This window comes from Podarcis gaigeae, assembly GCF_964106915.1.
Source record: "Podarcis gaigeae genome assembly, chromosome: 5".
NCBI classification, from domain to species: domain Eukaryota; kingdom Metazoa; phylum Chordata; class Lepidosauria; order Squamata; family Lacertidae; genus Podarcis; species Podarcis gaigeae.
The window spans coordinates 32,673,022-32,693,636 of record NC_139681.1 but is presented as its reverse complement, the minus strand read 5'-3'; the positions used below and the strand labels follow the sequence as shown (position 1 = coordinate 32,693,636).

At 44.5% G+C, this 20,615-nt stretch overlaps 1 protein-coding gene across 3 annotated transcripts in view; it reads right to left on the bottom strand.

Annotated features, from left to right (window-relative positions):
* LRRC20 (leucine rich repeat containing 20) overlaps positions 1-19,216 on the bottom strand; it is an 82,613-nt gene extending 63,397 nt beyond the window's left edge. Inside the window, exons 1-3 of one of the 3 annotated variants that reach the window (XM_083740802.1) lie at positions 18,305-19,216; positions 13,548-13,666; positions 2,990-3,139 (exon numbers count right to left, since the gene is read on the bottom strand). In XM_083740802.1, the coding sequence (XP_083596928.1) occupies positions 2,990-3,139; positions 13,548-13,629 (232 nt within the window). In that variant the 5' untranslated portion in view covers positions 13,630-13,666; positions 18,305-19,216. Of the gene's footprint in view, positions 1-2,989; positions 3,140-13,547; positions 13,667-17,451; positions 18,126-18,304 lie in introns of those variants that run through there. The other 2 variants (XM_083740800.1, XM_083740801.1) reach the window with 2 other exon arrangements.
* Positions 19,217-20,615: the final 1,399 nt, after the last annotated feature.

Sequence of the window (20,615 nt, the reverse complement as noted above, 5' to 3'; positions counted from 1 at the left end):
CGCAGAAAGAGGCAAAAATAACACAGTGCCAATAAGTATCATGTTGTTTGGAAACCCTGCCTGGCTCCCTCAAGCATAAGAAGTCTAGTTTCCAATAAAATGATGCATTCTGTTCTGACTCCAAAGCTATTGAAATGATTCTCTCTGCCGGAGCGTTTGTAATTCCTAAAATATTTTGTTTAAAAGCATGCTGCTTTCTGAAAAGGCTTAAAAGCCCAAAATGCTTTAGCCAGAAGTTCCCCAAGAACTGGTGTCAAGCTCAGGACAACTGAGAGTCCTACTCGCTATCCTGCCAGGTTTATGCATTTTAAACTGCGAGTTCCAACTCCTATGTCTCCCTTAGCAGTCTCCACCAGCAGCCATTACACCTAGCTGCATCAGAAGAGGGAGAAGAGAATGTTTGCCAGGGGAAAATGCATTTAGAATCCTGCAGGTGGGTGGGGGAAGCAGATTGGAAGCTGAAAATATGAGTGGATGAAGAAAGAAGCAAGCATCTCTACGGCCCCTGCACTCACCATTGCATCTTCATGAGGTTGCTTTTCATTGAAATCTTTCCCTGCATGTGTTGCAGATCACACTCTTAGGCCATTACACTATTCCAATCCTCAACTGGCAACATCCAACGGCGATTGGCTGCTAGCACAATGGGAACTCACTTGCACAACAGGGTTTCTGGTTTTCCTCCTTGCCCCGCTGCCCTATGCACCTCAAATCTTCTCCAGAGGGGCCCCTAAGCCTCAAAGCAGACTTGAGGGGCTCAAATGGAAGGGGAGAAGCCTTCTGGTATGAGCAGATACCTCCTTGGGCTAAGCTGGCTCTTGACCTCACCCAATATTTGTAGAATAGCATCATCAAGCATTACTTTCAACATCTCTAAGACAACTCCACAGACCGCAATGTGGGTACCATTTAAGTAACAAGTGATGAACGTCACCACTTAGGTTACACCAGGTAGAGGGATATTAGCATTTCCCACAGCTAATTTTCACCCAACCTTACAAAGCTTTTGCTACAACTGCTAAAATATATTACCTCCCCACTGATTTCAAGCCTCTAGCTATCATTAACTCAGCTATTCAATCACCCTGTGTCTGTTAGGGTCCATTTATCAACATGTGTGGGTTGTTTGCTTTTTCATGTCCCTATTAAATTACATCAAGGACTTCAAGTTTCATTACTTTCGCCATCTAGATGCGTCATTTTTCACTAATGCTTATTTTATTTATACACGGCCGTTGGATTACAGCCCGCTGAATGGGAATAAGATTTCTCTATTAATGCTTCAGTGTTCCGTATACCCTTCAAACTCTCTTTCAACGCCTGTCAGCAACTTGATCAGATCGCAAAATTCATTTTGTTCCTAGGAACCGCAACTTTGGAGAGGAAATTAATTTTACCAGGCACTAGTTTATCCACGTTACAGCATATGATATCAGTTCCGCTGTGTGCTCTCTATTAATCCTTTACCTTTTATACCTTTCCAAGTCAGGAGCAGACAGAAGTTTGAGAAATCAATATTCTCCCCACCCGCCCCCAAGTAAGAAATGTATGAAGTTGCCTTGCGCATCATCAATCCATCTAATTCCCTATTGTCTACTCTTGATGGGCAACAGCTTTCTGGGAATTCAGGCAGGGGTTTCTCCCAACCATACTTGATAAGCTGGCGAATGAACCAGGGATCTTTTGCAGGCAAAGGATGTGCTCTCCCGCTGAGCCAGAGTCCCTCCCAAGACATTGCTTCCCTGAGCTCAGTTCTGTGGTGCTATAAAGAACTGGTAATGTACATCAATATAAAGCACACTTAACTCTGCCTTCCTGCCCCTAAAGCTAACTTCTGCTTTCACTTAGACAAAAGGCATGGAATTATTTCATTGTTGTTGTTTGTGGATGTATACTAATCATGCTCCAAAACTGAAGTGAAATATGGGTAAGGCAGAAAGCAGTGTGCCTGTGAGGTCGACCATTTTTAGGCATGCCCAACTGATGTGCGATTGTGGACGCGCGGGTCCTTTTGGACTCAGAAGAGGGCAGAAGCCTTAAACGGCTCAGGGCCGCAATACCTCAAGGACTGTCTCTTTCCATATGAACGTGCCCGGACCCTGAGATCATCTTCTGAGGCCCTTCTTTGTGTTTCTCCTCTTGAGAGGTCGGGAGGGTGGCAACACGAGAACGGGCCTCCTCTGCAGTGACTCCCTGTCTTTGGAATGCTCTCCCCAGGGGAGTTCGTCTGGCGCCTTCATTATACACCTTTAGACGCCAGGCAAAAACGTTCCTTTTTAACCAGGCCTTTGGTTGATTTGATTGTCATCCTATGCCCTTTTAAAATGTGGGTTGTGTTGGGGGGGGGGTAATTGGGTTGTTGTTTTTATTTTGATTGTATATATTGTTGTTTTATATTCTGATTTTGTTCCGTGAACCGCCCCGAGACCTCCAGGTATAGGGCAATATATAAATTCAATAAATAATTAATAAGAAGAAGAATGTGGGGCGGACTAAAGTGCAATGGGGCAGGCTTATGTGTGCTCTGATAACGTGCATTGTAGAATTGTATACAGAACTGTGGGGAATGCAAATCTCCACTTGGGTCCAAGACTGAAACATCACTGAAGCAAGAAAACTTAGTTAAAAGTCCAAAAATGTTATCCCTGCAGAGTTCTGTTGTTGCTGACCTTTAGATTAGCCAGCCTCACCTATTCACAAACCATTTGAGAGTGTCTAAGGTGCCCTAAGAGTCTAGTGCTGCTGCTGATTTTCAGTGCAGGTTTACCGATTTTATTTTGATATTGTTTATTATTACTAATGGTTTTTAACTTTATGTATGGCTATACACTGCCTTGGTTCTTGGAGAAGAAGCAATAAATAAAATAAGTACCAGTATTTTTTTAAAAAATGACAAGAGATGTCTGAAACACAAGCTAACATTTGGAAGAAGGAACAAGATGCCACTGCCTTTTCAATTCCATGGTTTCCTTCAGAGATAAACACCTACCTCTCAGTTGGCTGAAGGTGGTGATAAATTTGCTGGTCACAGACTTCAGCTCATTATTGGCCAGAGTGATGAGATGGATTCCTTCCGAGACGTGCCTCATGACTTTGTAAAGGGCAATGGGGAACGTCATCAGTTTGCAATCTGCCAGATCTACAGCGAAACACCAAGGGGAGGAAAGGAGGGCGAGAGAGTGAGTTCAGTTTTCCAGACAAAATGTATTGTGTTCCAACACATCACATTTTAATTGGCCATCCGTGAATTCCCCTGAGGATCTGGCATGGTCGGTCCAACCTCACTGGGACCCTCCGCCAGATTGTCAGTTGTTTCTGGTCCTCACTCAACACCCATGACAATACATTCCTAACATAATAATTTATATAATAATAATTTATTATTTATACCCTGCCCAACTAGCTGAGTTTCCCCAGCCACTCTGCGCGATGGAGGACAGAAAAACCTGAGCAAAGCCATTTTGATCATCAGAGACATTCCATGAACAAATCACACACTTTCGCCCCATTAAGAGTGAATTAGATAGCATTAAATGAACTGCTGGAGTTTGGACCTCAAGCCTTACGAGTGACTTCTTTTCCCGACTGTAAAATGCAGGAATGATAGCAAACTGGTCGGCATGCAAGTCTTTTTTTTCTGCACTGGATTTCTCTGCCTAACACCTCTAGCATTTCTCTCTAAACTAAATTTGCATTTCAGAAATACCTTGGATCTGAACTCCAGATGCCAGAATGTCACATTGATCAAAATAAAGCACAACAAGCTGGCATGGGGACAAACAAGGGCTGCTTAAGCACATCTGCTTTGACTTAATTTCAAGTGAGAAATCGCTTTGCTTTAGTTTAATTAATCACATAATTAAAATCCCTATTCAGTCATATGTTCTTATGGTCTGCAGTTATAACTCAAGGCTATTAATTCCAATTTTTAAAATAAATAAATAATGTACATAAAGGTGAGGTGTTTTGTGTGTGTGTGTGCAAATCTTAGGGCACCTGTGCACCTTCTTCCAAATACTGAACACACACAACAGCCCCAGAAAGATTTTCTTTCTTTCATGCAAAATGAAAATTGGACATACTAAAATTCCAGGAAGCAAAAGGCTGCTATTTTGGAATAATAGTACGAAGGCATTTTACTCTACAATCATCAAAGCTGCAGAAGAGGCATTCATAAATCCATGCTGCTTAGCCACTGATTAATCATCTCCTTCCTTCACTGAGCGAGCACAGAGACAGCCTTATAAAGCACTGTGACACCTTGAAGAATAATAAATTTATGGTGGGGCATAAACTTTTGCAGATTAGAAGAGCTCAACTTCATTTAAAGCACCTGGATCACAAAAACTTACACGGTAACAAACCTGTTTATCATTAACACTTCTAAGTAAGACGCTTATTTGCCTTTGCTGTAAGAACACAGTGACTACCCTAAAATTAGTCACCAGAAAATGCTGTGATGCTGTGCTGGGAGGCTATTGTTGAAATGTACTGAAGGGTGCTATATTACTCTTCTGGAATCACCTTCGTATCCAACTTGCTTTATCTGCAACCAATTACTGTAGTGCAGATCCACTGGAAATCAAAACAGGATGATGAGCCACAACACTCATCCTCCAAGCCCCCTGGTCCATGGAACATACTCTCTTCATCTCTGGCTCGGTGCAACTTCCCTCTGCAGCCTCCACATCAAAAACGGGTCAGATTCTCATTTTGCAAAGTGACCACCTTCAGTCCTGCATTTCCCAGTGATTCATAGCCAAACATTTTATCACCATCTCACTGCACAGCTTCTCTCTTGCCAACAAACAGCTTGCTTGCTCGATGTCTTGCTCCTCTCAAAGCCTTCAGCTGAATTATACCTGGGCACTTATTGGGTTGGGCTGTTGCAGTGTGAGGTCAATCAGTTAGGTCCAGACTTAAGTTAGTGATTTAATGGGGACCTCAGGGCACTTAAATTTCAATGGGAACTATATGCAAATACCATATTTTTCCGTGTATAACACGCTCCCGTATATAAGACGACCCCTATTTTGGGGGACTCGAAATTAAGGAAATGGGAGGAGATTGCCCAGAGCTCTTAAGCTTTTTTGGGGGGGGGGGATTGCCCAGAGTTATAACTCAGTGGCAAAGCATATGGTTTGCATGCAGAAGGTCCCAGGTTTGATCCTCAGTACCTCCAAGCAGCGCCGGGAATGTCCCTGGCCTGAAACCCTGGAGATCAGGTGCCAGTTGGCCAACCTGGTGCCCTCCAGATGTTTTTGGACTACAACTGCATCAGCCTCAGCCTGTATGGCCAATGATGATGGGAACTGTAAAGCAGAGGGCCCCATGTGGGCTGCCCCAGGTACAGTATAGACAGTACTGAGCCAGACAGACCAGTGACCTGACCCAGCATCAGGCAGCTTCCTACGTTCCTATGGATGTTTTGGGTGAGAGGAGAACACAGGGCAAAGGGAAAACCAGCAACCATCCTCACAGGTTACAAAAGCCTTTGACCAGCTGCAAATTATTATTACAACATAAAATCCAATAAACCAGCGGTTTTCAACCAGTCCGTCGTGGCACCCTGGGGTGCCTTGAATGATGGTCGGGGTGCTGCGGGCAACACTGGCCTCAATCCCTCTTTCCTTCTATCCCTCCTTGGTTGCCCTCTTGCATCTCTGCCTCCCAAAGGCTTGCACAGCTGTTTGTTGCAGCAGCCCTGGCTACAAGCTCCTCAGGAGAGTGGTGCCTCTGGTGCTGGCCAGGAGTGCTTCCCAGGCCCCTGTGTGGCAGTGTGAGGAGGCACCTCTCTTTTGGGGGGGGGAGCGCAGAGACTAGGGGCAGCAGCAGCAGCTGCCCAGAGGCCTTCCAAGGGGAGAAGAGAGGAGAGGAGGCTGAAGGAACACTCCACAAGGGAGGGTGTTCAAAAAGGGGTGAGGGGTGTCACAGAAAGAATGTACAGTGGACGCTCAGGTTGCGAACGTGATCCGTGCGGGAGGCACGTTTGCAACCCACAGCATCGTGTCTGCGCACACGCAGGTCGCGATTCGGCGCTTCTTGCATGCGCAAAGCGCGATTTAGTGTTTCTGTGCCTGTGCGAGCACCAAAAACTGGAAGTAACCCGTTCCGGTACTTCTGGGTTCGGCATGGTGCGCAACCTGAAAATGCACAGCCTGAAGCATCTGTAACCCAAGGTATGACTGTAGTTGCTCAAGGGAGCTGTGGACTCAAAAAGGTTGGAAACCTCTGCAATAAACCATAAAATAAAGCTGTTCACAACATAGTAATGCTCATTACACACACACACACACACACACATCCAATTAGCCTCGTTCATTTAGGCTCACCCGTACTTTCCCCCCGTCAAACAAAGCTTTGGTACGTGCATTATTTATGACACAGATCAATGCTGCGCAATCTCAGAACCTTTGAGAGTGCTCAAAGAAACTGCAGCAGTTAGCCCCATGGATTGCCAATGCTTTTGTGATCTTATGTACTATGGGCAGAAGACTAGTTTTCCCATCTCCCTTGTGGGATTATCGCTGCAGGGCAGTTACTGGAATGTTTTTGCGTTTCATCAAATCTTCATTTCATGAATATCCTTGTCTCATTGCTGTGCACCCCATACAAGGATAATTGCAACTAAATCCACCCGTGTGTGTAATTTTTCACAAGTGATGCTATTCATTCTCTCTCTCTCTCTCTCTCTCTCTCTCTCTCTCTCTCTCACACACACACACACACACTATTTGTGTTGGGGGGGAAGGTGCCCCATGAGAAACATCCTCAACTTGATTGGATAAGGCTTGATTGTGCAAGCCAGATACATCCCTCCTTCCAAGGAGTGCATCAGGCTTCCATAACCAACCAGCTCCTCCCAAATACTGCAGAAAGCTACCCTTGTTTCCAAGTGGGGATTTTTCCCACCCTTTATGACCGCCTTCCCCTCTAGATGTTTTGGATTCCAATTCCAGTCAGCTACAGCCAGCATGGAGGGATGACAGGAGCTGTAACTCAAAACACTTGGGGAGCACCAGGTTGGGAAAGGCTGCCCTGTGGAATTACTTTGTGGATAAATTCCTTATGACACAGGTGGGGCAGCTGTGGCCTTCCATATGTTGTTGTTGGACCACAACTCCCATCATCCCTCGCCATTGTTTGCATTGGTTGGGGCTGATGGGCGTTGGAACACAACAATAGCTGCAGTGCCATTGGTTCTCCACCTCTGCTTTATGGTCATACCTCTCTCTATGAACTGGTGTCATAACCAGTGTCTTTCCCACTGGCAGAGCACCTCAACATCCATCTTGAATCATGTCGCAAGCCTTAGGTGCGATCTGCCTTAGCAGCAACATGCAGACCAAAAATTGTTGAACAATGTAGAACCTAATTATATTGTGTCGGTCATTTGGCTCAACAACCAAAAGACCCAAAATGTCCAGTAAGAAACTGATTACAATATACCAATGAGAAAGCATTTCCTACTCAATGAAGAGTTGTGAATAGTTATTTAGATCACTCACAGAGATGCAATTTATTCACTTCAAGGAATACCTAATACTTATATTGCTTTTTGCTGTATGTTTGGGCCTGCATGCACCAATACTTTCAGTAACTAACATTTTAATCACATTGGGAGGTGCCTTGCAAAGTTCCCTGACAGAAGCCAGATCATATCAACGTTTTCTCATTAATGAGCCTTAGCATAGAGTGGGTTTCAATTCAAGATGGAGCTGAAACTTTGCACTAAAGATACAACTTCATTCCCATTTACTCGTGGTGTACTTCTGCTTTATAAAACAAAAAACCCATAATCAATTCCATTTTTTCTTATTGGTTTTTGTTACTTTATTAATATACCTAATTCTTCCTTTGAAACACCCAGAGTTGCCACTAAACTCCCATTCTTGCAGGTACTGAGCATATCCTTAGTTGGAACCCTAAACATATGCCATTGGATGTTAAATTCTAAGCATGTTGCTCAGAAGTAAGTGTTAATGTCATACACACACATACACACAAAAACTTGGCCTCTTCTTTGCCATGTCCTTTGGTTGTTTATTGTTAATACAGCTTTTTTGTGTATTTTAATTGTAATTAAAATTACAGTTCTTGCTTGTAATTTTTGGAAGCCACCCTGGGAGGCTTCTTGTTCTTGAAGAATGAGGTATAAAAATATTTAGTAAATTAAATAACATAAAGAAAACTTTCCAATGATTCTACTGAAAGCTAGGTCAGACCTTTTCGATTACACGTGTCATTCCTGTGTGTATTTAATTCTTCACATATTCTTCCTTTAACCCTTCAAGAGATATTCCTCTAAGCGCAAGCCCACGGGATTTCATTAAACGAAAAAGGTCGCATTTTAAATATAAAAATGTTTTCCCACATATCAGCTTCATTCTCAACAGTTTTTCTACTCCACTGCATTATTTTATATAGTCAAGAGTGTGAATCGATACCTCATTGCGTTTTAAATTAAATCTATAATGACTTTATAGCACAGATCCAAATTGTCATAACAAGGAGCTGCAGGCATGGGTGCTTCTATCTTTTTCGCTTTCCTGTAAAACCATTCACTACTCCTACAACCATATGCACCGTGTCCATCAATTAAATTAGTATTAATGACAAGCAAGAGACCGTATCAAATTCAAGTTGCCTGCTACGGGGACTGAGACCAGTGAGTCAGCATCTGCAAGGACGTCTTGCTGCCTCTTTGAGTGCCACTAGCAATCATATTCCAAATGCTTTCCTTACCTGCCCATATTGCTATTTTCTAACCAAACTGAAGTGCAGTTTTGTTGGCACGTTTTAACATTTCACCCTCCAGGATTATAGATGGCAGATTTGCTAAAGTTAACTTCAAGAACAGGTGCTGACCATTTTGAAGATCTTCCTTGAGGGAACTAATAAATCCCTTTCTGAACAGGTGGTAGAATATTTGAATGTTGACCTGCTAATGTTGTTAGCTTCCAACTTTCGGCCTTTTTCTTTAGAGTCTGCGATTTTTATTTTTTTTAATATTTTGTACTTTCTTTCATGCTTGAGTTGATAATAGTAAATACTTGATTGGCTGATTGATCTGTGTGTTTCCCCACCTTCTTTGCACCAGGTACCTCTCAGCTCAGTCAACTACCTGAGGGGCCCTTTGTCTGAAAACATTTGCCAGAAATTAAAAGTGACAGTGAGGTTTCATTTTGGAAGGGGAGCAGCTATGGCAAAAAGCTGACTGACTCACCACCTTAGAAGAATAAGAGTTTGGATTTGATATCCCGCTTTATCACTACCCGAAGGAGTGTCAAAGCGGCTAACATTCTCCTTTCCCTTCATCCCCCACAACAAACACTCTGTGAGGTGAGTGGGGCTGAGAGACTTCAGAGAAGTGTGACTGGCCCAAGGTCACCCAGCAGTTGCTTGTGGAGGAGCGGAGACACGAACCCGGTTCACCAGATTACGAGCTTACCGCTCTTAACCACTACACCACACTGGCTCTCTTAGACTGACCATCACGTGATCTGTGCGGGAGGCACATGTGCAACCTGCGACCCGCACGTCTGTGTATGTACAGGTCATGATTCGGCACTTCTGCGCATGCACAAATGCTGAAACCTGGAAGTAACCCATTCCGTTACTTCTGGGTTTGGCGCGGTGCGCAACCCGAAATCGCACAACCTGAAGCGTCTGTAACCTGAGATATGACTGTACACTGCTTGAAGTTTGTTTGGTTTTTTAAAACCAATGTTTGCACAATTAATGAAAATCCAAAGGAGCTGCTAAGTTTTTGCTAAGTGACCTAGTGAATGTGCCATCAGAAGAAGCCCACAAAAAAGAGATGGTGTGACTCGCACTTTCATTTTTTCACTGTCCCCAGAGCTGAAAAATCAGTGGGCTGAGAGAGTTGCTTCTTGGTTAGCAATGCAACAACTCCACCTGCTGGATGTCCAGCCAGAGTGAATAAAGAGTTCATAAACCACAACATCATAGATATAACTATGAGTGTTGATCTCATGAGGCCCAGTTAATGATCTGGGCTCAACTGATGCAATAGCATTGCTGACGCTAAGCAAATCAGTTCCTTGGATAGGATTACAGGTGTAACAAATAATTATTTGCAAGAGTTGGTCTCATCCTCCATTATATCCCTTAAAGGTAAAGGGACCCCTGACTGTTAGGTCCAGTCGCAGATGACTCTGAGGTTGCGATGCTCATCTCACTTTACTGGCCGAGGGAGCCGTCGTACAGCTTCCGGGTCATGTGGCCAGCATGACTAAGCAAACCAGAACAGCACACAGAAATGTCGTTTACCTTCCCGCTGGAGTGGTACCTATTTATCTACTTGCACTTTGATGTGCTTTCAAACTGCTAGGTTGGCAGGAGCAGGGACTGACCAACGGGAGCTCGCCCTGTCACGGGGATTTGAACCACTGACCTTCTGATCGGCAAGCCCTAGGCTCTGTGGTTTAACCCACAGCACCACCTGCGTCCCTTATTATATCCCTTAGTAACGTGATTTAACAAATGCAATTAATACCCAGCCTGCATGTTTAATATATACAGTGGTACCTCGGGTTAAGTACTTAACTCGTTCCAGAGGTCTGTTCTTAACCTGAAACTGTTCTTAACCTGAAGCACCACTTTAGCTAATGGGGCCTCCCACTGCCACCGCGCCACCAGAGCATGATTTCTGTTCCCATCCTGTAGCAAAGTTCTTAACCTGAGGTACTATTTATAGGTTAGCGGAGTCTGTAACCTGAAGCGTATGTAACCTGAAGCATATGTAACCTGAGGTACCACTGTATTTGTTACTATATTGTTCCAAGAGAAGGTTGTGCACAGACTTGGAAAGGTCACACCCAATGAGTAAAAAAACCCATCCCTAGGAGGCCTGGAAAAGGAAGCTATGCAAAAGCTCTTCACTCCCCTACTCTCTTTTAAGCTAACAAATGTGCAAGTGAACTAGTGAAAAGGTGGCTTAGTAACTTATATCAGACTTGGAAACTTATGCAGAGCGATAAAGATGAGATCAGCCATTACATTTCTAACCTGTAACTGAAAAATGAATTGATGGATTTATTTTTACAGTGGTGCCTCGCAAGACGAAATTAATTTGTTCTGCAAGTCTTTTCGTCTTGCGAGTTTTTCGTCTTGCGAAGCACGGTTTCCCATAGGAATGCATTAAAAATCAATTAATGCGTTCCTATGGAAACCACCTTCAGACCAGGTCCGGGGACAGTCTGTCCCCCGACCTCTTCTGAAGGCCGGCGGGGGGCGAAAGTCTTTGCTTCCCCCCCGCCTGCCTTCCCGGGACAGCGGAGACTTCTCCGCTGTCCCGGGGCGATTTTAAAATGCTGGCGGGCGGCAGCAAAACCTTCGCTGCCGCCCGCCAGCATTTTAAAAACCCTGGGACAGCGGAGGACTTCTCCGCTGTCCGGGGCGATTTAAAAGCCCCTGGAAAGGCAGGCAGGGGGGACAAAGACTTTTGCCCCCCGCCCGTCTTCAGAAGAGGTCCTGGACCTCTTCTGAAGGCCGGCGGGGGGCAAAAGTCTTTGTCCCCCCTGCCTGCCTTCCCGGGAGAGCGGAGAAACGCTGCGTTTCAACGCTGCGTTTCTCCGCTCTCCCGGGAAGGCAGGCAGGGGGGAGCAAAGACTTTCGCCCCCCGCCGGCCTTCAGAAGAGGTCCAGGACCTCTTCTGAAGGCGGGCAGGGGGCAAAAGTCTTTGCTCCCCCCCGCCTGCCTTCAAAAGCCATCCGGGATAGCGGGAAGCGCTTCCCTGCTATCCCGGACTGCTTTTAAAATGCTGGCGGTGGGGAGCAAAGCCTTTCGTCCCCCGCCGGCCTTCCTGGACCTCTTCTGAAGGCCGGAGGGGGGGGGGAAAGGCTTTGCTCCCCACCGCTAGCATTTAAAAGAGGTCCCCGGAGATTTCCCTATGGGCTTTCTTCTTGCAAAGCAAGCCCATAGGGAAATTCGTTTTGCGAAGCGCCTCCAAAACGGAAAACCCTTTCGTCTAGCGGGTTTTTCGTCTTGCGAGGCGTTCGTCTTGCGGGGCACCACTGTACTTCCTATCTTCTTAAATCCCTTTGTCATTTCAGCATTTGCGAGTGGAACTCTGAGAATTTGTCAATCACAGCCTCCCTGTAATAATGACCAACCTCACAAGGTATTGTAAGGGGGAGAAACATGATAAAGTATATTTTATAGCCAGAGCACCATAGGAATTGTAACAGTGATTGATCCAAACATCAGACCAAGAGTTGTGTTACTTCACCTTCTCCTCCTCCTCCAGTGTGGTGTAGTGGTTAAGAGCGGTAGTCTCGTAATCTGGGGAACCGGGTTCGCGTCTCCGCTCCTCCACATGCAGCTGCTGGGTGACCTTGGGCTAGTCACACTTCTCTGAAGTCTCTCAGCCCCACTCACCTCACAGTGTTTGTTGTGGGGGAGGAAGGGAAAGGAGATTGTTAGCCGCTTTGAGACTCCTTAAAGGGAGTGAAAGGCGGGATATCAAATCCAAACTCCTCCTCCTCCTCCTCTTCTTCTTCTCCTTTGAGCACTACTTGAATCATTATTCAAAGGTCAATTGAATAAAAAATGGAACACAGCTTTTAAAAGAGAAATCAGGGCTGCAAGTAGAGGGTTACACTCTCATCTTCTAAGGTTGAACCATCCCAAATTGGATAGAGTGGAGAATGTAATATGTGCTAAAACAGTAAGTTTGTGTATATTGGTTTAGAGTATCAATGCATCTGATGTATGTATGTTGACCATGTAATGGTGAGCTTGAATGAAACTGAACATTCTTAGCTGTAGCTAGATCAAGTTGTGTATATTGCTGTACAGAGGACTGGGAATTTAAGTGCATTATAGAATCAAAGAATTGTAGAGTTGGAAGGGACCCCAAGGGTCATCTAGTCCAACCCTCTGCAACCCTTGATCATATATGACAGATGGCCCTCCAACCTCTGCTGAAAAACCTCCAAAGAAGGAGAGTCCACCACCTCTCATTGTCAAGCAGACTATTCATTTAATGATTTGATTGATTCAAGTATTGTGGTTGTGAAATGGATTCCCCCCCCCCAATTGTCAATCATGTTATTTTAAAAATGGCCTATATACTTTTTAGGTGATGTTCATTTGTAATATTTTGCTTCCTGGTATATTTTGTTTAGTTGTTTACTATGGCTACTATGACTTTTCCATTTATTTTTGAGGCTGATTGTTACATGTTTTACTTTGATACTAAAGAGGTCTTTCTATTTAGTAGTTTATTGTGCTTTATATAATGAAGAAATTCTGTTTGTTCTTATATTCGCTGTTTACATAGTTTTAAACAGCTTAGAGTAGCACTAGGGTGTATTAACTTGTTGTTGCTGTGATTCTCTCTGCTTTGAAACAATTGTCTTGTTTTCATACACGTTTCACTTCCTGCTCTGTCGAATTCTAGTTTTAGAGGAACTGTGGATTTGAATTCATTTTATTTTCTATGTCACCTAGAGAACTGGCACTGATGGGCAACTGATAAGTGGATTACTTTGGCTTTCCTCTGAAATATTTATTTCACTTACCAAGCGAATCTGCTTTGTTTTCAACCGTTTCATTCACTTTTCTGGCTACTCTGGCAACTGCTTCTCCCATCTTTTTCTCCATGCAGTCACGTCCCACCAAGAAAACACTTTGGAAGTTGCTAAAACAAACAAACAACAGATTCCATCGGACTAGTACTTCATAAGGGTTTTCAAAACATTTTTTAAAGACAGACAAGTAGCACTAAAACCAACATGCAGCTAAAATTCAGCATCGACCACAACTGCCAGGATGCCCCCGCCCCCAAGAATCTTTACCAAGAGACAACATAACTGGGACAATTCTAAGAAAATATTGTCCATTAGTCCCCTTTCGTTCTTTGCAACTGGTGTTGCCTGAGACATGCAATGACTTCAAGATGCAAATACATCTTGCAGTGCAGAAGCTGACCAGTAGATGCGAATTTATGCTGTGGGAAAGATACACGTGGACGTAAAAGGGCTAAGCCTCTGCTTGTAGAAGTTACGGCTCTTCGTCAGCAGCCTGCAGGAAAGTTGGGAGTCATTTTCTTTTATTTTGTAGGTAACATATTAAAAGTGGATCTCTGTCATCTTTCAGTTTATCTCACCATCAAACATCTGAGTAAGAGGGGGAGTGAAATACTACCAAATCCTTGTGAATTATTTCCGTGTACTTCTAGCTACCAAAGAAACTACAGTGGTACCTCAGGTTCAGTACTTAATTTGTTCTGGAGGTCCGTTCTTAACCTGAAACTGTTCTTAACCTGAGGTACCACTTTAGCTAATGGGGCCTCCTGCTGCCGATGAACTGTTGGAGCACGATTTCTGTTCTCATCCCGAAGCAAAGTTATTAACCCAAGGTACTATTTCTGGGTTAGCAGAGTCTGTAACCTGAAGCGTATGTAACCTGAAGCGTATGTAACCCGAGGTACCACTGTAGATAATTTATAACAAGGAAGGCTCTATCAGCCCCAAACAAAAAAGCAGGTTAAACTAGAAGACTACAGATATTATTTGTTCAGTGTCAGGGATACAAACAGTTTACTCTAACAGTATTTCTGAAATCTGAAGCATACATATGGGAAGGAAATCCAACTGAAATCAATAGGCTTGCATCTGGTTCCCCACCTTTGAACGATATAAAACTATTTGTGTGAATCCCAGGGGGTGAATTTAAAATGACATAAGATGAAATAAGGAAGAGAGGAGTAATACCTCCCTTTACATATGAAAAGTTAGAAGAAGGTCCCATGCAGTTTGACATTAAAGACAGAACCTAAATCAGAAAATATTCAAGGCTACAGAGGCAATTGACCTAGGAAAGGACTAACTTTAGACATACTCAAAGCAAAGCAACTTTTCCACTGTTATCAATGGGCCAACTCCAAGTTGCATATTGCCCATTATTATTTCCACAGACATTATTAAATTGGAAGACTAAAAAGGCACTCAAGAGACATTAAAACAGGCACCAGGCAGGCCTCTTTAGGGTGGGTGTTCTACAATGGAGGGGCCACTGTTGAGAAGGCCCTTTCTCAGTCTAATAGGAATATAGTCACTATTAGCTGTCCGGGTAATAAATTACACATGTATTACCAGCAATTTCTGGAGCAATCTGATTACTTACACGCTGGTCAGACTCCAGCCCGTCTATGTGGTCTGGTCCAATGTTTACTGCCCAATGCTCAGCATATTCCAGTCTACAATTGTTAGCGTGTTCTGCTGGAGTTTTAAGTTAGTAAAGATACATGCAAAGAAATACTGAGAGGTTTTTCTAGCCACCGCAGAAGCAGCCCAGCAGCTTGGTCCTATATTTAGTTGACAGAATAGCAAAATTAAAATGCTGGACCAGTGGTGGAAAACCAATCTGCTGAGCTGAGGGACACTGCCAAACAAGTAATACTAAACCTGTCTGGGACTGGGGGTTATCTATGCCTTGAACAAATCTCAGAGTACAAAGCTAGGAGTATAACACAGCCTCCATCTGCCAACCACAACTGTATTGGATCGGAGAACACACAAGCTCAATGCACTGCAGCCCGTAATTGTTTGCATTCAACCAGCACGTATGCCACAAGCTTCTACATACTGGCATAGTAGCTAAATCTTGTTGATTTCAAAGGGAACTTAATTCTAAGCAAGCATGCCTAGGACAGCAGCCTTTTAAAGTTATCCACAACATTTGCAAAAGCTTACAATTTCTGAGTGCTGCATTATTTTTCTATATCATATCTATATCATATAGTAGCCTATATGATTTCTATGGTTGAAGATGACTACATATAGGGCGATTTTTCAATATATCTTTCTAAATCAGTTACGAAGTCCACAGCACGGTAACGGTTTCATAAAATGTTATCTGGCAAACATCGCGATTTTGAGACAACTGTGTAGCCAGCGAGTGATTCCTCTGTTTCTTTTCATTCTGCAGCCCTTCCTTACCCCCATGAAAGAAGAAACTGAGGTTGTTTTCTTCCGAGTAAGAACAAAAAACGTCGCCCTGTTATTTAAATCTTTTTCTTTACTCCCATCTCCCTATTCTGCCTGTGTGTGCACGGGAGAAGTCTTTCTCTCCCCCTGTAATGACTTTACTGCCATTTTAATTAATATTTTTTACAAAATGTACTACTTTTATAAATTTTAAATTTGCCCCTAAAACTGCATAGAACATTAATATATTCTCCAGAAATCTTCAGTTGAAGCATAAAAAGGTAAAGGTACCCCTGCCCGTACGGGCCAGTCTTGACAGACTCTGGGGTTGTGTGCCCATCTCACTCAAGAGGCCAGGGGCCAGCGCTGTCCGGAGACACTTCCGGGTCACGTGGCCAGCGTGACATCGCTGCTCTTGCGAGCCAGAGCCGCACACGGAAACGCCGTTTACCTTCCCGCTGGTAAGCGGTCCCTATTTATCTACTTGCACCCGGAGGTCCTTTCGAACTGCTAGGTTGGCAGGCGCTGGGACCGAGCGGCGGGAGCGCACCCCGCCGCAGGGATTCGAACCGCCGACCTTTCGATCGGCAAGTCCTAGGTGCTGAGGCTTTAACCCACAGCGCCACCTGCGTCAGTTCAGTTGAAGCATACTATCATTAATTTTCCTATAATTATATGCATCAAACTTAGATTTTGCTGTTGTTCAACATTTTCCCTGATTAGTTGCATTCACTGTGACTCATCACTGTATTTTGGATTATCCTGGAGCTGAATACCACCATTTGGTATCCAAGCCCCCAAGCAAAGTCCTGTTTGGATGCATTTTGGCTCGCCTGCTGATGATTTCATCAGTGTGTGGTGATTTAGACTTGCCACATAGTAGCAGTTGCCAGGACATTACCATGTTAGCCTCTACGTAGCTCCATCTTCTTTCAGATATTGTGCTATATCGGTATATTGTGATGTTTAGCTGGTGATATATCATGATATTGAAAACCAGATATCGCCCAGCCCTAACATACAGTACAGTACTTTGCAACCTGCCCTTCTCATGTTCCAAGGTCAAATTTCTCTCACACTTAGCCTGGATTCTGGGCAAGGACTTCTGCCTTTTACTCTCTCGCTCCACCACTAGGCTTGTAGCTGTTTTTAATCATTCCCCACCCCACTAAATATTTTCCAGTCTGGTATAACACTGCCCTCCACAATTATGTGAGGATTGTTGAGTACAGGCTCTGCACACCAACACACAAAACAGGCACTTCCCCCAAAATGTTACTTTCACAAGCCAACAACCCAATGTTGTTGTTTTTCTTAAAAAATGTTTAGGGGTACTCTCATTTTGACTCAAGAAAATCACCATTTTATAGTTCAAAGCAGGAAAAATAAATACAGTAAATGGAGAAAAGTACAAAGATTCGCAACATGTTTAGGGGTATGCGTCCCCCTGTGTCCCCCCAGAAAAAAAGCACTGCAACAACCAAACAGAACTGACCTGCTCAGGATGTGTCAGGTTGAGGGGACCCAAGCTAAGGCTGTGTGCACATCACACATTGAAAGCACATCCTTTTCCACACACAACCCAAATGCGGAGTAGTTTGCCCCTCACAGAGCTACAATTCCCAGAAGCCTTTAAAACACACACACACAGTTCCATTAAATTTGCTCCATTTGTTTAAAATGGGAGGGGAGGGGATCAATAAAAATGAATGGGCCAGAAAACTAAACCAAACCAAAAAAACTACAGTTCCCAAGATTCTTTAGGGGAAATTAATGTGTTTTAAAGAGATAGCATCGTGCCTGCAGTCGAGCCTTCACCGAGAAGGCATTTTGGAGCCACTGCCTAGGGAACAAGCTATAAATCTAACTTGAAACTGGACACAACTCGCAAAACAGAACCTCGATCTTGTTCCATGAGAAGATTCCCTCCACCAGTTTTTTTGGTTTAAAACCCTTCATTTTATTGGGCGGGGGAAAGATATCCCTTCATTCTAAGAACAGGAGAGGCAGCTGCAAAACAGAGAGACAGAAAAGGCATCCCACGACACACCCATGTTGTGTTTAATAGGGGTTTCCACTCAAGGCCTGTTAAAGGAAATGAGGCCTTGGACTACAACTCCCATCAGCCCACCCTGCCGCGGCGGATGGCCAGGACGATGGGAGCGGTGGTTCAGGGTCGCACCAGGGACCCTCTCTTTTGCGTCCTCCGCTCTGCAGCTGAATGGCAGCCGGAAGTGGGAGCTGTGCGCCGCGCTCGGTTCCTTCCCCACGAGCCGCGGAGCCTCCTGCGCTCCTTCGCCGCCGCCGCCCCAAGCTCCGCTTTGCTGGTTGGCAGATGCGCCTCTTACCGGAAAGCTAAGACGAGCTGGTCCTTTGCACGCCGCCGCTGCAGCTCCACGCACCTGCGGGGCAGACCATGGTGAAGAGCAGCAACAGCTGCCTCTCCCCTTCCAGGAGGGATGGAGGAAATCCAACACAAGGGAGCCGGAGGGGGAAGCGGCGGCAGAGCAAAGGAGAGCCAATCGGTGCAGGAGCCGATGCAAGGGGCCTGCGAGCCTGCAAGGGAAAAGGGAGCAGGCACCCAATTCCCTCCCCGTGAGAGAGCGCCCTCCCCTGTTGCAAGGAAGGGACCCCGCGCAGCCTAGTGCCGGGAGCGACCGACCAACTTTAGACTGCCACCGAGGAATACCGTGGTCGCATTTTGATTCAATCCTCTGGTTAGAAAACTATCCGATCAGAGAAAGAGCTTGAATGCTACTCCTTTGCGCGTTAGGGGGTTTAGTGTGCGTGAGGAACAAACTCAGTAGCCCACCTTGCATGTTGGTTTGTTTTACTATTCATGTTTATAGCCCAGCCCACCCTTCACCATCAGGTCTCAGGGTGGGTTACAAAAGCAAAGTAAATGCAGTTTATAGGAGAGTTATAAAGAAAACGGCTCTGGACTGCAGTACCTCAAGGGCGGCCTCTTCACCCAGACCCTGGGATCATCATCTGAGGCCCTTATTCATGTGCCTTCTCCACAAGAGGCCCAGAGGGCAGCAAAACAAGAACAGACCTCTTCTGTGGTGGCTCCCCAGTTGTGGAATTCTCTCCCCAGGGAGACTCACCTAGTGCCTCCATACTTTAGGCACCAGGCGTGAACATTCCTCCTCTCCCTGGCCTTTGACTAATTAAACAATTGGGTGACCTTTTGAACTGGGTGTGGGTGTTACCGCTTAGTTTACTATGTTATGTATTATTTTGTGTTTATACTGTAATCTGCCCTGAAGGGCATTGTAGAAATATAATAAATAATAATAATTTTAAAACGTACTATGATGCTTATGTTCTACCTTCATTGTCTCTCTTTGTTTCTGAATAACACTTGCTGGGAAATGGCACGGGGGAGTGCTGTTGCACTCAGATCCTGCTTGCAGACTTCCCTTAGGCATCCAGTTGGCCACTGTGAGAACAGGATGCTGGGCTACGTGGGCCTTTGGCTCTTATCTAGAATGGCTCTTTTCGTGTTCTTAATGTCACAAAACAACAGTAAAATAAAAAGTTCTGTTTCAAGTGTCAAAATACTTGTCAAGTCATTGCAAGGTTACATTGCAAGGTGGGAAAGGAATGTGGGAACGGTTAAATTGTTTAATGGTAGAAAACTTTGATTTTGTTGGCAATTCTGTTTTCCCTTCAGCGATTTTTCATGCTACAAAAAGCTGCTTTGTTTCCTTGGAGGTAGCAGGAGCTAGAAATCATGTCACCTTTAGAGTTTTGGAGTAAGTTGTCAGCAATATGCTGATGACACACAGCTCTACTTCTCCGGACCTTGGGACTGGATGAGAGCTCATTCCAGATAAGACCGGGGCACTGTTAGTGTGAAGCAGATTTGCAGATTTCTGTGCTCGGTTAGAGGCTAATCCTATGCATAGGTACAGTGGTACCTCGGTTTACAGACGCTTCAGGTTACAGACACTTCAGGTTACAGACTCCGCAAACCCAGAAATAGTAACCTCGGGTTAAGAACTTTGCTTCAGGATGAGAACAGAAATCGTGTGGCAGCAGCGTGAGGTCCCATTAGCTAAAGTGGTACCTCAGGTTAAGAACAGTTTCAGGTTAAGAACGGACCTCCCGAACAAATTAGTTCTTAACCAGAGGTACCACTGTACACTTAAACTCACCAATGAGTCCAGGTGTGACACAGGATATACAGGTTTGTTTCTATTACTCTCCAGCAAAATATGATTTCTTTTCTAGAACTGCCTTGTTCAAGGTCAAGAGCATAAAGTTTATCCGGTACATTTGACTTTCCGCCTTGTGATTAAGTATGTTGCCATGTGTGCCAAAAGAAACATTCATTCTTTTTTACCTGTGGTGATGAAGAATTACGTAATAGAGAAAAATAAATAAACCAGCCTGCATTCATGCTCTATTAAGGATCTTTTCAAAATCTGATGTTATTCAATAGAGCCCAAGACTACTTCTTACTTTTGAGTAAATCCCCACTTTGCTCAAGGGGACTTTCTGCCAAGCACATGGTTGTTATCCCTGCCCCACAGAAGGGTGGTGGTTAACCATGTTTGACTCAAGAGCAGACCTACTGAAATTAATGAACCTTGCTAAAGAAATTAATCTCAGTGGGTCTGTTCTGAGAAAAAACTTGGCTGACTACAATCCTAA